The sequence below is a fragment of the Trachymyrmex septentrionalis genome, unplaced genomic scaffold (assembly GCF_001594115.1).
Source record: "Trachymyrmex septentrionalis isolate Tsep2-gDNA-1 unplaced genomic scaffold, Tsep1.0 scaffold80, whole genome shotgun sequence".
In the NCBI taxonomy this organism is placed as follows: Eukaryota; Metazoa; Arthropoda; class Insecta; order Hymenoptera; family Formicidae; genus Trachymyrmex; species Trachymyrmex septentrionalis.
In genome coordinates, this window is record NW_017305988.1 from 56,107 (window position 1) to 67,821 (window position 11,715).

Here is an 11,715-nt window from a genome sequence, read left to right on the forward strand (position 1 = left end):
AATATATATTATATTATAATATATATTATAATATATATTATATATTATAAATAATCGCGAAACTATATCGTATAAATCGATGTGTAAAATAACACAATTTTATAGATATACCAGATATAGACGAGATCAAACTATTTAATAACAGACAAAATATGTTAATATCGTCAATAATATAAGTTAACTTTGTACATACAACTGATCCCCTTTACAAGTTATGAGTGCAGTCAATTACTGGAAGGATCTGCTAGTTTTGTCTTATTATGATAAGCGACACACAAGAACTGATTTAGCGTCGTCCGTAGTAGTTATGGAAACTGTAAGAAATATTTCTTGTAGAGTTCTTTATTTATATCAATTGGATATTAACTAGCATTTTTTCTAGTGATAGATCTAATCAAAAGAAGATATATATTAATCGTTTATAATCAAATAATTTACGTAACTCAATTTAAGCTGTTTCTTTGCATTTATTCAAATATAAAATTGTTTTTCTTTTTACTATATCAGACTAGATTAATAGTTCCATTTATTTCTCACTACGGGCGCGCTTGAAATGGCTGCATAAATGACAAAGCCAATGCAGCGTTTGTAGAGTTTAAATCACAAACAGACTAACGGTGACATCATAAACAAAATCGAACATCAACATGCATCCTTTATGCTAGGTAACATTGAATTTCTGTCGAAGATAAAACATTCGTAAATTATCGAGTAGTTCTGCGTTACTAAACTCCGTAAATACGATGCATGTAGCGAGTAGATTTCTTGATAAGCTCACATGTATATTCTGTCAGGGATATCAATTATAGCTAAACTACCCCCAGTAATAAACTCAGAGCCATGGTCCATCCAATCTTATATTTTAAATATGAACCTGCTACAGTACCATGTCAAACATCATCCATGTGTATGTGTACAGTGTGTAAATATATATGTTTCGTGAATAGTGTACATGTGGATGTTTCCGTCTTTTCTTTCCTTATAACATATGTTTCCTTAAGACGTATATAAACAAATAAGAGCAAACTCGATCTAATTTAATCTTCTTTATCATCCCTGAAATTAATAAAAAGAAATTTGTTAACAGTAATCACGTTATACATACATACTGCAACAATGTAGATCGCAATGCGAGCAACAATACAATTTACGTACTTTACAACTTCTTGTGGTTGCGATGGATCAAAATGAAGTTCAACAATTGTCTCTTGTCTACTTTGCACTTTAAAGGACACGTGGACCGCTATGTATTGGTCTTTGTTACTCTGTTGCCAACCAGAATACTGAAATGTAATGTAATTTCTGTAAATTATATTTATAAATATAATTTAAGTGAGATTTATGCACCACAAGTTTCTTTTTATCTAATATCGACTAATGCAACTAAATTTAGGTCAATTTAGTGAATGTTAGAATATATTATTTTTTATTCTGAAAAAAAAAAAAAAAAAAAAAACAATGCACTTACTGTCGTTGTACTTCTGTACAGTACTTTCCCATCTTCCTTGAAAGGTAGAAACTTTTGGAGCAATGCTTTTCCATCTATCCTCCACAAGGTTGGATAAGTGCTTGATTCCACATCGGATTTACCCTTACTGGATAAGTTATTTTCTTTATTCTTATTAGATTCAACGTCAGCTTTTAAAAGAACGAATGAACCAGACTGCAAGAAACATTAATGATATAGACGGACATTTTTTTGAAAGTTTATTATACTCGACTGAATATCGATCATTGCCCAATGACTTACTGTGTATTCTTTTGGAGTCTCTCCAGATTCGTTGAAACTGTTGTCATCAGAATCGTCATCTTCCTCATCCTCCTTTTCATCATCGTCTTTCTTAGAGCGCCTTTTCCTCTTTGACTTCTTTCCTGTATCAGAATCAGATTCCTCTTCCTCTTCCTCTTCATCCTCTTCGAAGTCTTCTTCTTCCTCTTCGTCCTCCTCTTCAGAGTGCTGTCGCTTTTTTCCTGGTCCTCTCTGTGGCCTTATTTTAGTGCCAGCCTATTAAAAAAATCACAAATAATATATCAAAATTAAATATTTTCTCTTTCTTTCTTTATTATATACTTTTAATCGCATTCATAATAATCATGCTTCCACGAAAGTTTAAAACGAATGATAGAAAAATATACAATTTAAGTCAGAAATATATAACACTATGTGAACATCCCTTAGTTCATTAACGTAACAAACTAAACTATGTCTAACAATTAACAAGAAGATATCTTGAAAAATGTTTGATATGGTTTTCTGGTGCCTAATGTAGATTAACTTTAATCTCGGAATTAATTCTTAGAACTAGGAAAAAATAAAGAGTAAGTTGAACAAAAATTAAAATTAATCTACATGGGGGAGAGAGGGTAAACATTAGAGTAATTTTGATTAAGTACTGATCAAGTAATATTTTTTCTACTACTTAGATAGAACTATTAATAATTTAACATATTTAACAAGAAAAAGATTAGATTGGCAATTACATTCAGAAAGAACCTCGCACAAATCATGTGCAAAAGTGGTTTCAGTCGAATTGGTTGAATTCTTGATGTTGTAAGTTCTTGTCATTCTGAGCTTGTCGTCATGTCTCAATGTGCACATTTGTTCGGAATGACGAGAACTGCAATACATAAAATATTCAGCCAATTCGACTGAAACTACTTTATAATTTGTAACCATATAATTTATGCGGGATCCTTAAAAATTAGAAAAAATTCGCTTTAAACAATTCTGTCAGTTGAAACAATCACCGATTAAGCTAATCAGAATTTAGTTCGAAACCTTGCTTGTCCGCTTCTACCAGTGTAGTCTAATTTTAATTTAGGTTCACTAACTCTACTTTTTTGTAATTCCGAAAATTAGGAAAGGATGAACCGAGATAAAGTTAATCTACATTGATAGAAACGGGTATCAAAGAGACAAGCAGTCGGACGTCCATTTCTACTAATGTAGATGATTAACTTCAATCTCAATTTAATTTACTCTTTCATTCTCTTATCTAATTTTTAAAACTATAGAAAAAGATAAAAAGTAAGTTAAAGTCATCAAGATTAAAGTCAATTTACATATTTGTAGAAACGGACAGTACGGTAGGTCCGGTTCTACCGATGCCAAAATTAACTTCAATCTCGGTTTAACTTATTGTTTATCTTTTTCTAATGTTAAATCTTCTAATTCTTAGAATTAGGAAAAGAATGAAGAATAAATTGAATCGGGATTGAAGTTATTAACATTATGTGGAACCAGATTGTAGTACCGTAGTCCGTAGTACATACATATTCTCTTCTGGCGAAGTGGTGATTACTGGTGATTTGAAATATTGCCGAGCGGCGCGGGTGCGGCGCCACCGGCGCCATGAGCAACCGACCAACCAACTGAACCAACCGGCCGGCGACGATGGCCGTCGCGAAGCAATGCGAGACGAGAAGAGACCGTGCTAGACGAATGGCTCTATCTCGAAAGATACGTCTGGACAGCGCGACCGGGTCGCCGTATGGGAAACCACACGTCGTGGTTTCAGAAGCGGACTCGACGCCGAGGATCTTACCTCGAGCGAGTTTCTTCCCGCGCCCGCGACACAAGGGGGAACACATCAGCCAATATCGTCCGCCGCCGACGCCTCGCTCCGTCACGGTCTCGCAATACACTGGTATCGTTTTACCTAGCGCATTCTTGGCGCGAGTCCGATTCGTCGGGAGGAAAAGCCGTAAGAAGCGCGAATTCTGCGACAAGCATTTCTCGTTTCTGGCTGGAGCAGCTAAGTTACGGCGAAATTCCGCCGGAGCATCGGAGTCGATCGCTCTCACCATCTCTCTCTTTCTTCTCGCTCGCTCTCGTTCTCTTTTCTCCTCTCAAACGAGCGTCCTTCATCGCGCAAACGATACAAACATGATAAAAAAAAAAAGAAAAAAAAAGAAAAAAAAAAGAAAAAAAGAAAATTAGCCATCCTCTTCCGTGGGCGTGACAGGATGAAAAAAAATGTAGTGAAAGCGCGGCGTGTTAATTTACCTCGGTCCCGGCCTCCGGAGTCCACTCCTCCTCGGAGGCGCCCTCGACCTCCGGATAATCCGGATCGTCCACCTCGTAATCGTCCTCGTCCGAGTAATCCTTGATCTTCTTCATGCTGTCCTTGCGCGAAATGTTTGCCGATTTTCCGTAACACTGTCCGCGAGAAGAACGTTACGCGGGTGACACGCGCTGCTGAGAAAAAAGTGTGAGGAACCTCAACCGGAGGAACGTGCGTACAACACGGAACACACGGAATATCGCAAACAATATGGCGGTCGGTAAGGGAGGAGGGAGGAGGAACGCTCCCTTTATTATCGCGAATTCGCATGGACGGCGTGGCGCCGTGGCTGCGGAATCTGTCTCCCGATGGCAGCACCATGTACAACATATACAATCGCCTGCCGCCTCACAGTGACGTCACAAGCACCACTCCGCGGCTGACACTCGCTGACGCTCGAGCGCGGGAGGATGGAACATTTTAGTCAGGATATCAAAGAACAAATCGATTTCGAGGTATATCATTTTCGATTGAAGTTTACGCGTATTTTCTAAGATTTCAGAGATGTCAGTTGTAGGCTAAAGCTAGAATAATAAACTAAAAGCCCCCCCCCCACCTCCCCCTCATGACGGTCCATTGCAATCTTATGTGTAGGTGGTTGAATGCGTATCTTGTGCTGAAATACGTTTCGTTTCTCACACATGATATGTATCATTTCATTTTCTTCTTCATTAAATATTAAAAAATGATAAAATGACACATTTACGCGTGAAACGGAACGCACTCCTGAAATGAGGTGAAAATGACAAAAGTTAGCAAATATTTACTAAAATATTTATAATTTCATATATCACTCTCATTTCAAAATATTATACAATAAACTCCCAGAAGCGATTGATTGATCGATGTTGTATCAGCATCGATTCGATCAATTATTTTTTGTTGAGATATTCTATTTATTTAGTTATCTCAATTGGTCTTTTCATCATTGTCTTCATTGTTTTATCATTTTTTTCAATATCGATACTATACAGTATAGCTAATTAAGTTGTAATTTCTTCTTTTATTATACGTATATGTATATTAAACTAACAAAAAGACTCGAGCAGGACAAACAATCATAATGATATATTAAAATAATTCTAAAATAATTATTAAACAAACAGAACATGTTATTCTGCTTGGAAAGACCTTGATCAAATTATTATTGACTTAATCGGCAGAAATATTCAAAGCAAAGTTTTTAACTATATATAATTCATTGTCTCTGATAGAATCTTTTCTTTCATGTATATCAAACTAAAATAAGTGTACGTAATAATTTTTATTTTTCACTGACCCCTCCCTCTCCCTCCTTTATAATATTAAACTTGGAGTTGTGGTTATATTATATATAGTCTATTCAATGTTGTATATATATATATTTTAAATAGATATTGGAAAGGATACGGACAGTAGGAGTCAAGCGCAGAAGACGTCGCGCAAATAATACTCGTATACCTATGAAATGTGAAACTTTTTTATTCACTAAAACGCGCTTACATATTTCGGCTCATGTTTTGAGCCTGCCTCAGAGACAGCATAAACTAACATATATAAAAATTGTGAATAAAAGTTATCCTGTCTTGGTGAGCTCCCCTACACCGAGAATTTAAATTACAACCAAAAAGAGTGAAAGAAAAAGGAAAAGAAAAAAAGAAAAGAAATGAGGAAATATCGTAAAATAGAATATAGAGGACTAATTTATATCAAACAACTTTAAGATTATAATTAATTATCCAGCAAATATAAGACGCTCACCATACTCACAGAGCACCATGTCGCAAACATTACTATAAAAATAATTCAAGAACCGGCTCCTGATAGTGTTGGCCAGTCAGTATGAGACACAGTGAGTCACTTTTTTTAGCTAGTAATTTTCCAAGATAACAGATGGAAAAATGTTAATCAATTCCAAGAACAAGAAAGTTGAAAAGTAATCGATAAACACGTCTATTTTACTGCCCGTATCCTTTCCAGTTCTTTGATTTATAAGGAGTCTTGGTTAGTTTGATTTGTTATACGGATGAATAAATATTGTTATAATATTTATTCATGCGTTAATTTTTTTATAACCGAATTCTTTCCTTTTGCTTATAAAAAAAAAATAAATTATTGCGATTGGTAAACGGGGAATATTAATTAAGATATATACTCATTGAGATATTATAATAATTAAGAGAAGAGAGTACAAATATTTTTTTAAATTTAATTAAATGTAATTTCCAAGTTACGTGGCGTAGAGAGTTGACAAGCAACATTCTCGATGCAACATCTCGACGATTGTTAATAATTTTTCAGACTCGCGCAAGACCGGATCGATATGGGGTTGACGCGTGCGCCGAGGCTCGACGCCGCGTCGGGACGCCGTTCCCTCCGTATTTACGATAGCGGCGGTACCAGCAAAAACCCTGGCGCAAGGGTAAAGAACGGACGAAAGGACGTCGGAGAGAAAGATGTTTGAACTCTACGGTGTCGGTAAGGATGGCATGGTGTATCACTCACCGCCTCCCAGGAGAAAGGAAGTCGACATCCTTTCGGAGGTAGGTAGGACGGTAAGCCCAGCTAAATATCCTACTAATTCGTTAATTGTGTCGAGGAGAGAGTTGTCTCCTAATTAACTTGTCTACGAGTCTGAGGATATCCCCAGAGAGTATCCGTTGAAATATATATTATTTACCTCCTATATATAATTAATGATCGAGCTGCCCACGCACGCACACACACGCATACACACACACGGGGATGCTACGCGTGTCGTTCTTAGCTTGACTTTTTTTCTGGAGCAAAGGTGAATTGAGCTTGTCTACAACACCTCTCCGAGATATTATTTATTTTATTTCGTGACATAATGGAGAAAGTTGGAAAACAATGTATATAGAAGCGCTTCTTAACAATTCCTATGAATATATTCTTATATATATTGCTTATATATATGGATATATTATATTTATATTATATGTTCTATATTTTTTGAATCTTTGTAAACATCAATCAAACCAATGAACATTGACTAACAGTAACGTTACATCAATATTATAATTTTTCATTTAACAACATAAATGTAATGTATAACACATATTGTAATAACAGTTACATTATTGAATAGGAAATTATAACATTGTTGTATTATTGTTAATTGGTATTTACTGATTAATAATTTTTAATCAAAATTTTTCATTTATGAATGTTTTTCTATAAGCAAAACGACATCCTTTTAAAAAGATGTTTTCAAGATAAAGCTCCGAAGATGGTTCCAATTACGCACAGTTAGTTTCTATTTAAAAAATAGAATCAGACTTTACGATAAGTGCTATATGTTTGATTGGCGGGACGACGTCACGAGATAATTTGCGTAAACTTCTCGAAATGTTGATTCACGTTGATGTTATTTTTACAATCGACTGCGAAAATCGTCTTGCAGGGATGTTTCATGCAAAGTAGTTTTCAATTTTTATTTCTTCTCTCAAGGCAGACGTGTTTTTCTTCACGATACACGCGTCTTTCATAATAACTTACGAGCCGCTAATACCGGCGTAAACGCGACGATTCGCGCAATGCGGATAATACGCAGAGATTATGCAATCGTTGCAATCTTAGAATTTAATTTACGGAGACGATTGCTCGGATTGCTAGCTTTGTAAATCAACGCGCTTTTGCAGACCTGCCTGCAGCTCTCGTCTCCAGAATTCATGAGAAAATTGCCCAACGGCGATGCACTTCACCACATCAAGGACACGGGTGTCTCGACTTCCTTCAACAAGGCCAAAGAACCATCAAGAGAGAGCAGTGAGTATGTCCATATAAGTCATTATTGCACACAGGATAAAATTAGAATACTTGAGAGGTTCAGTGTGATATAATATTTCAGTTTATATTCTGTCTTGCAAAAACTAAATTTGTAAGAAATTATAAGAATCCTTATAAGTATGGAGAACTTTAAGTATAAAAAGTATTTTTTATTTTTGTAATTTCTTAATACACTCTGAGGGAGTAAAGCAAAAATTGTCATATTGTAGAGGATAAGATTAAAACTAAAAATTATTTTACGTTCTATCGACGTAAAAAGATTCGTACTTTTAAAAAATTATAACATTCTCATATAACAGTCTCGTATAGAAAATTTTATGTTAGAATTAAGTGTGAAAGATACATTCTGAGTATTTAATTAATTTTATAACAAGTTAAATCTTAGTGCATTATTATAGACAACTATTATTTTAATATATGTGTATAAAGATTGAGATACGGATCTTCTCTCAAATTAGCTACATTTCTACATAAATGTATTATACTATTGCATTATTATACTCGCATTATTATATCTAATAATAGCAATTATAATTACAGTCATCAGAATAAGTGACGACTAGTAAAATCAAATTAGCACGGATTTAATTCGTCGGGTTGCGCTCGATTGCCGAGTACTTTCTCGATTATCCCATCATCCCCGGTCGTTTCCGATGGTCGAACGCGACAGTTTCAACAGTTTCTTTCTTTTCTCCAATTTTGCACGTCAGCGAGCTCGCTTATGTAAAAGCATTTGCGAGCGAAGGGAAGAAAAATCTGTCGCGCGACGAGGAACGACGAGTGGCGAGTGATTTGATATGATTTCTATTTACGGCTCGGCGATCTCCTCAATCACAGATCAAAGTTTCAGTCATGGTGATTTCACGTACGGATAGATACGATCTATGCTCGGCTGGTCTTCCCGATCCGAGAAGATTCTGCTGTGGCCGATGTCGTTTCGCCGATGGTTTCCGCTGCAATAGGCTGCTTTTGAATCTATATAATATTCTAATTTTAACATGCTAATATTTGTGTGTAATGAATATAATATTCCAGGTTGCTGATTTTGATATCGGTCAATGTTGTAGGAGGCAGTGCAGTGAGAAGATGGATGGTAATGACTGGATTCTTCTTCCTCGGATGTGCCTTAGTGGCTGGAGTAGGTCTGCCTTTAGCTTTGGAACTTCGAAGTTCTCATCTGCTGGAAGCTAGACTACAGGTGGTCCGAAGAATGCTTTCAGAGATTCCACTGATCGATGGGTAACAGTTGTATTTTATTTATAAAAGGAAAATACTTCTAGCTCTATATATAAATAGATTTTACTCCGAATTAAAATATACTTATCGCTAAAAATGAGCGCGAGCGTGGCGTAGCAGACAGCGCACTGGTCTGCTATACTATAGAGATCCCGGGTTCGACGCAATTATTAGCAATTAGCTCCTCTCACAAGGTAAATGGCAAACTACCAAGTAGTATACTTGCCCTGGAAACTTTTCTACCATTTTGTCGTTCGGAATCGACGTTAAACTAGAGTAGGTCCCATACTCCCATATGACTGTGTACAAGCAGCATGCGCACCATAGGCATATGAGAAAAGTCACCACGAGCAATAGTACTAAGAAGAAAATTGCTAAAAATAATCGACCGCGATTATTCGGAATCTTAGAGAAATTCCAAATTTTTAATATCAATTAAAGCTTTAAAATAAGACGACAAATTACGTTCTATCCCTAAATCTTTAATCAAAAAGAAAAAAATACAATAGAAAAAAATATGTCTGTACATCGAAATTATAATTTGCATTTATCATCTTGTATGAATCATTCGTCAGACACAACGACTTCGCCTGGAACCTGCGCAAGCACCGCGGCAGCACGAAGCTGGATAACTTTCCCTTCGACGAGGATCTGTCGCGCAACAGCAGCTGGGGTCCGCAATGGCAGACCGACCTGATCCGTCTGGAGCAGGGGATCGTCGGGGCGCAATTCTGGTCGGCCTACGTACCATGCGAAGCCCAGTTCCTCGATGCCGTGCAACTCACCCTTGAGCAGATCGACATCGTACGCCGGCTCACGTCACGCTACCCCAAACGCGTTCGGCTGGTGAAGACGAGCAGCGAGCTGGAGAACGCACATCGGGACGGGGTGATCGCCAGCCTGGTGGGCATAGAGGGTGGCCACAGCATCGGCACCTCCATGGCGGTGCTGAGGAGCTTCCATCGGCTGGGCGCACGCTACATGACCCTGACCCACAAGTGCAATACTCCGTGGTGAGTTTGACCGCTGCTTGGGAAGATTAACGTCTCTACGCTCGCGAGACGTGCACATGAGCGTTGCGCGCGGTAATGACAGCGGAAAGGAATGAACCTTGGAGGAGCAAATTGGCATCTTGTGCTAACGTTTGCTTTCACATCGCTGTAGTACTTTGTGTTTAGATTAATTGTTCGAAGAGAGCCTAATAAGTCCCTAGAAGTTTATTACATCTTATGCCGAGCGCGATTAGCTTAAATACAGATAAGTGACATCTTGGTTCTGAAAGGAAGTAGCTGCATGGAAATTTCGCATTTGCATTTGAAATAAATCTTAATTGTGTCGGCATTTTTTTTATTGGATTTTTTAAGAATTGTAATATTGAATATCCGAATATTGATTTTGATTTCTAGGGCGGATTCATGCTCCGTAGACGATCCAAATTCGGAAACACCCTCTGATTTTCACAGCGACGGTCTCTCGCCGTTCGGCAAGATGGTCGTCCGAGAGCTGAATCGGCTCGGTATGCTTGTGGATCTCTCTCACGTCTCGGTGAGGACGATGAAGGACGCCCTTGCTGTGACAAAGGCGCCCGTTATATTCTCACATAGCGCTGCCAAGGCTCTCTGCAATTCCTCGAGTAACGTCCCAGATGATGTGCTGCGAAATTTGGTAAGGAAGAAAAAACTTCTTCTGTGGAAGTTATATATACGGATGACTATTACACATGCATATTTAACAAAAAATTATGTGTGTCTCGAAACCGCTGTGATGAGCAAAGTATAAATGATGATTCGTAGAAATAAATTAGAGAAGTAGAAAGATATTATTTAATTTTATGGGCGTATCCAGAATTTTTTCAGGAAAAGAGGAAGAGTTTATCAATTCTGTTATCATAAATAGCAATTTTTTACGTTGATTTTTTGCGTTGAATGAATTGTTCTCTTTTGAATATTTAAAATTTACTCCCCTTCTTGTTTCCGATTTTGAATACAAACATTATTGTAAATTGTAGCTTTTATTTGTTTTCCTGATAGGAATGTAGATAATATTTTTGTAAGAATTTATTCTTATTTAAACATTTATCTTTAATTAATTCGTGGAAAAGCAAAAAAAATTATGTTTCATTATTACCTAAGTGTTTATCGCGGTGACACAATGTTTTCCCAAGGATTAATCGCGCAGCTTTCATCTCTGCTTCCTCCAGTCTCTCAATGGTGGTCTGGTTATGGTCAGTTTCGACAGCGCGCATTTGAGCTGCAGCGATAAGGCCTCCATGTACGACATTATAGGTGCGTAAGTAGCGCGGCGTTAGAAACATCAAAAAGAGATCGAGGATTGAAATAGTAGTAAACGTCAAAAACTCAGAGATAGGGAACGAGACACAACGCCGTCTCTTTTTACAGCTCACATCAATCACATCAGACGAATAGCTGGAGTGAACCACGTGGGCCTCGGTGCGGGTTACGATGGGATATTGAGGTAGTTGAAAACGCGCCAGCATTGCCATATCTTTATTATGCTCTAGTAGCACTAATGTATGTTTGCGGAAATTACGCAACGCACTACGAAAATTAAGTACTTTTCAATTAATACAATAGTTTTCCCGAGTTACTGTACTATAATATATATA

The 11,715-nt window shown here is 37.2% G+C and overlaps 2 protein-coding genes across 3 annotated transcripts in view; one reads left to right on the top strand and one right to left on the bottom strand.

The window, feature by feature from the left end:
• Positions 1–52: 52 nt before the first annotated feature.
• Positions 53–4,319, bottom strand: LOC108754796 (nucleolin-like). Its single transcript, XM_018497395.1, has 5 exons — positions 4,007–4,319; positions 1,751–2,005; positions 1,469–1,663; positions 1,156–1,283; positions 53–1,056 (listed from the first exon to the last, which is right to left on the bottom strand). Exons 1-5 carry the CDS (start codon positions 4,118–4,120, stop codon positions 1,038–1,040), a joined length of 711 nt encoding a protein of 236 aa, XP_018352897.1. The 5' UTR covers positions 4,121–4,319; the 3' UTR covers positions 53–1,037.
• Positions 4,320–4,419: 100 nt separating this feature from the next.
• The window catches only part of LOC108754795 (dipeptidase 1-like), an 8,136-nt gene continuing 840 nt past the window's right edge, over positions 4,420–11,715 (top strand). The window contains exons 1-8 of one of the 2 annotated variants that reach the window (XM_018497393.1): positions 4,420–4,519; positions 6,345–6,598; positions 7,706–7,832; positions 8,921–9,092; positions 9,665–10,102; positions 10,496–10,754; positions 11,290–11,374; positions 11,489–11,564. In XM_018497393.1, coding sequence (XP_018352895.1) covers positions 6,500–6,598; positions 7,706–7,832; positions 8,921–9,092; positions 9,665–10,102; positions 10,496–10,754; positions 11,290–11,374; positions 11,489–11,564 — 1,256 coding nt within the window. In that variant the 5' untranslated portion in view covers positions 4,420–4,519; positions 6,345–6,499. The remainder of the gene's footprint in view (positions 4,520–6,344; positions 6,599–7,705; positions 7,833–8,920; positions 9,093–9,664; positions 10,103–10,495; positions 10,755–11,289; positions 11,375–11,488; positions 11,565–11,715) is intronic. The other variant, XM_018497394.1, reaches the window with a different exon arrangement.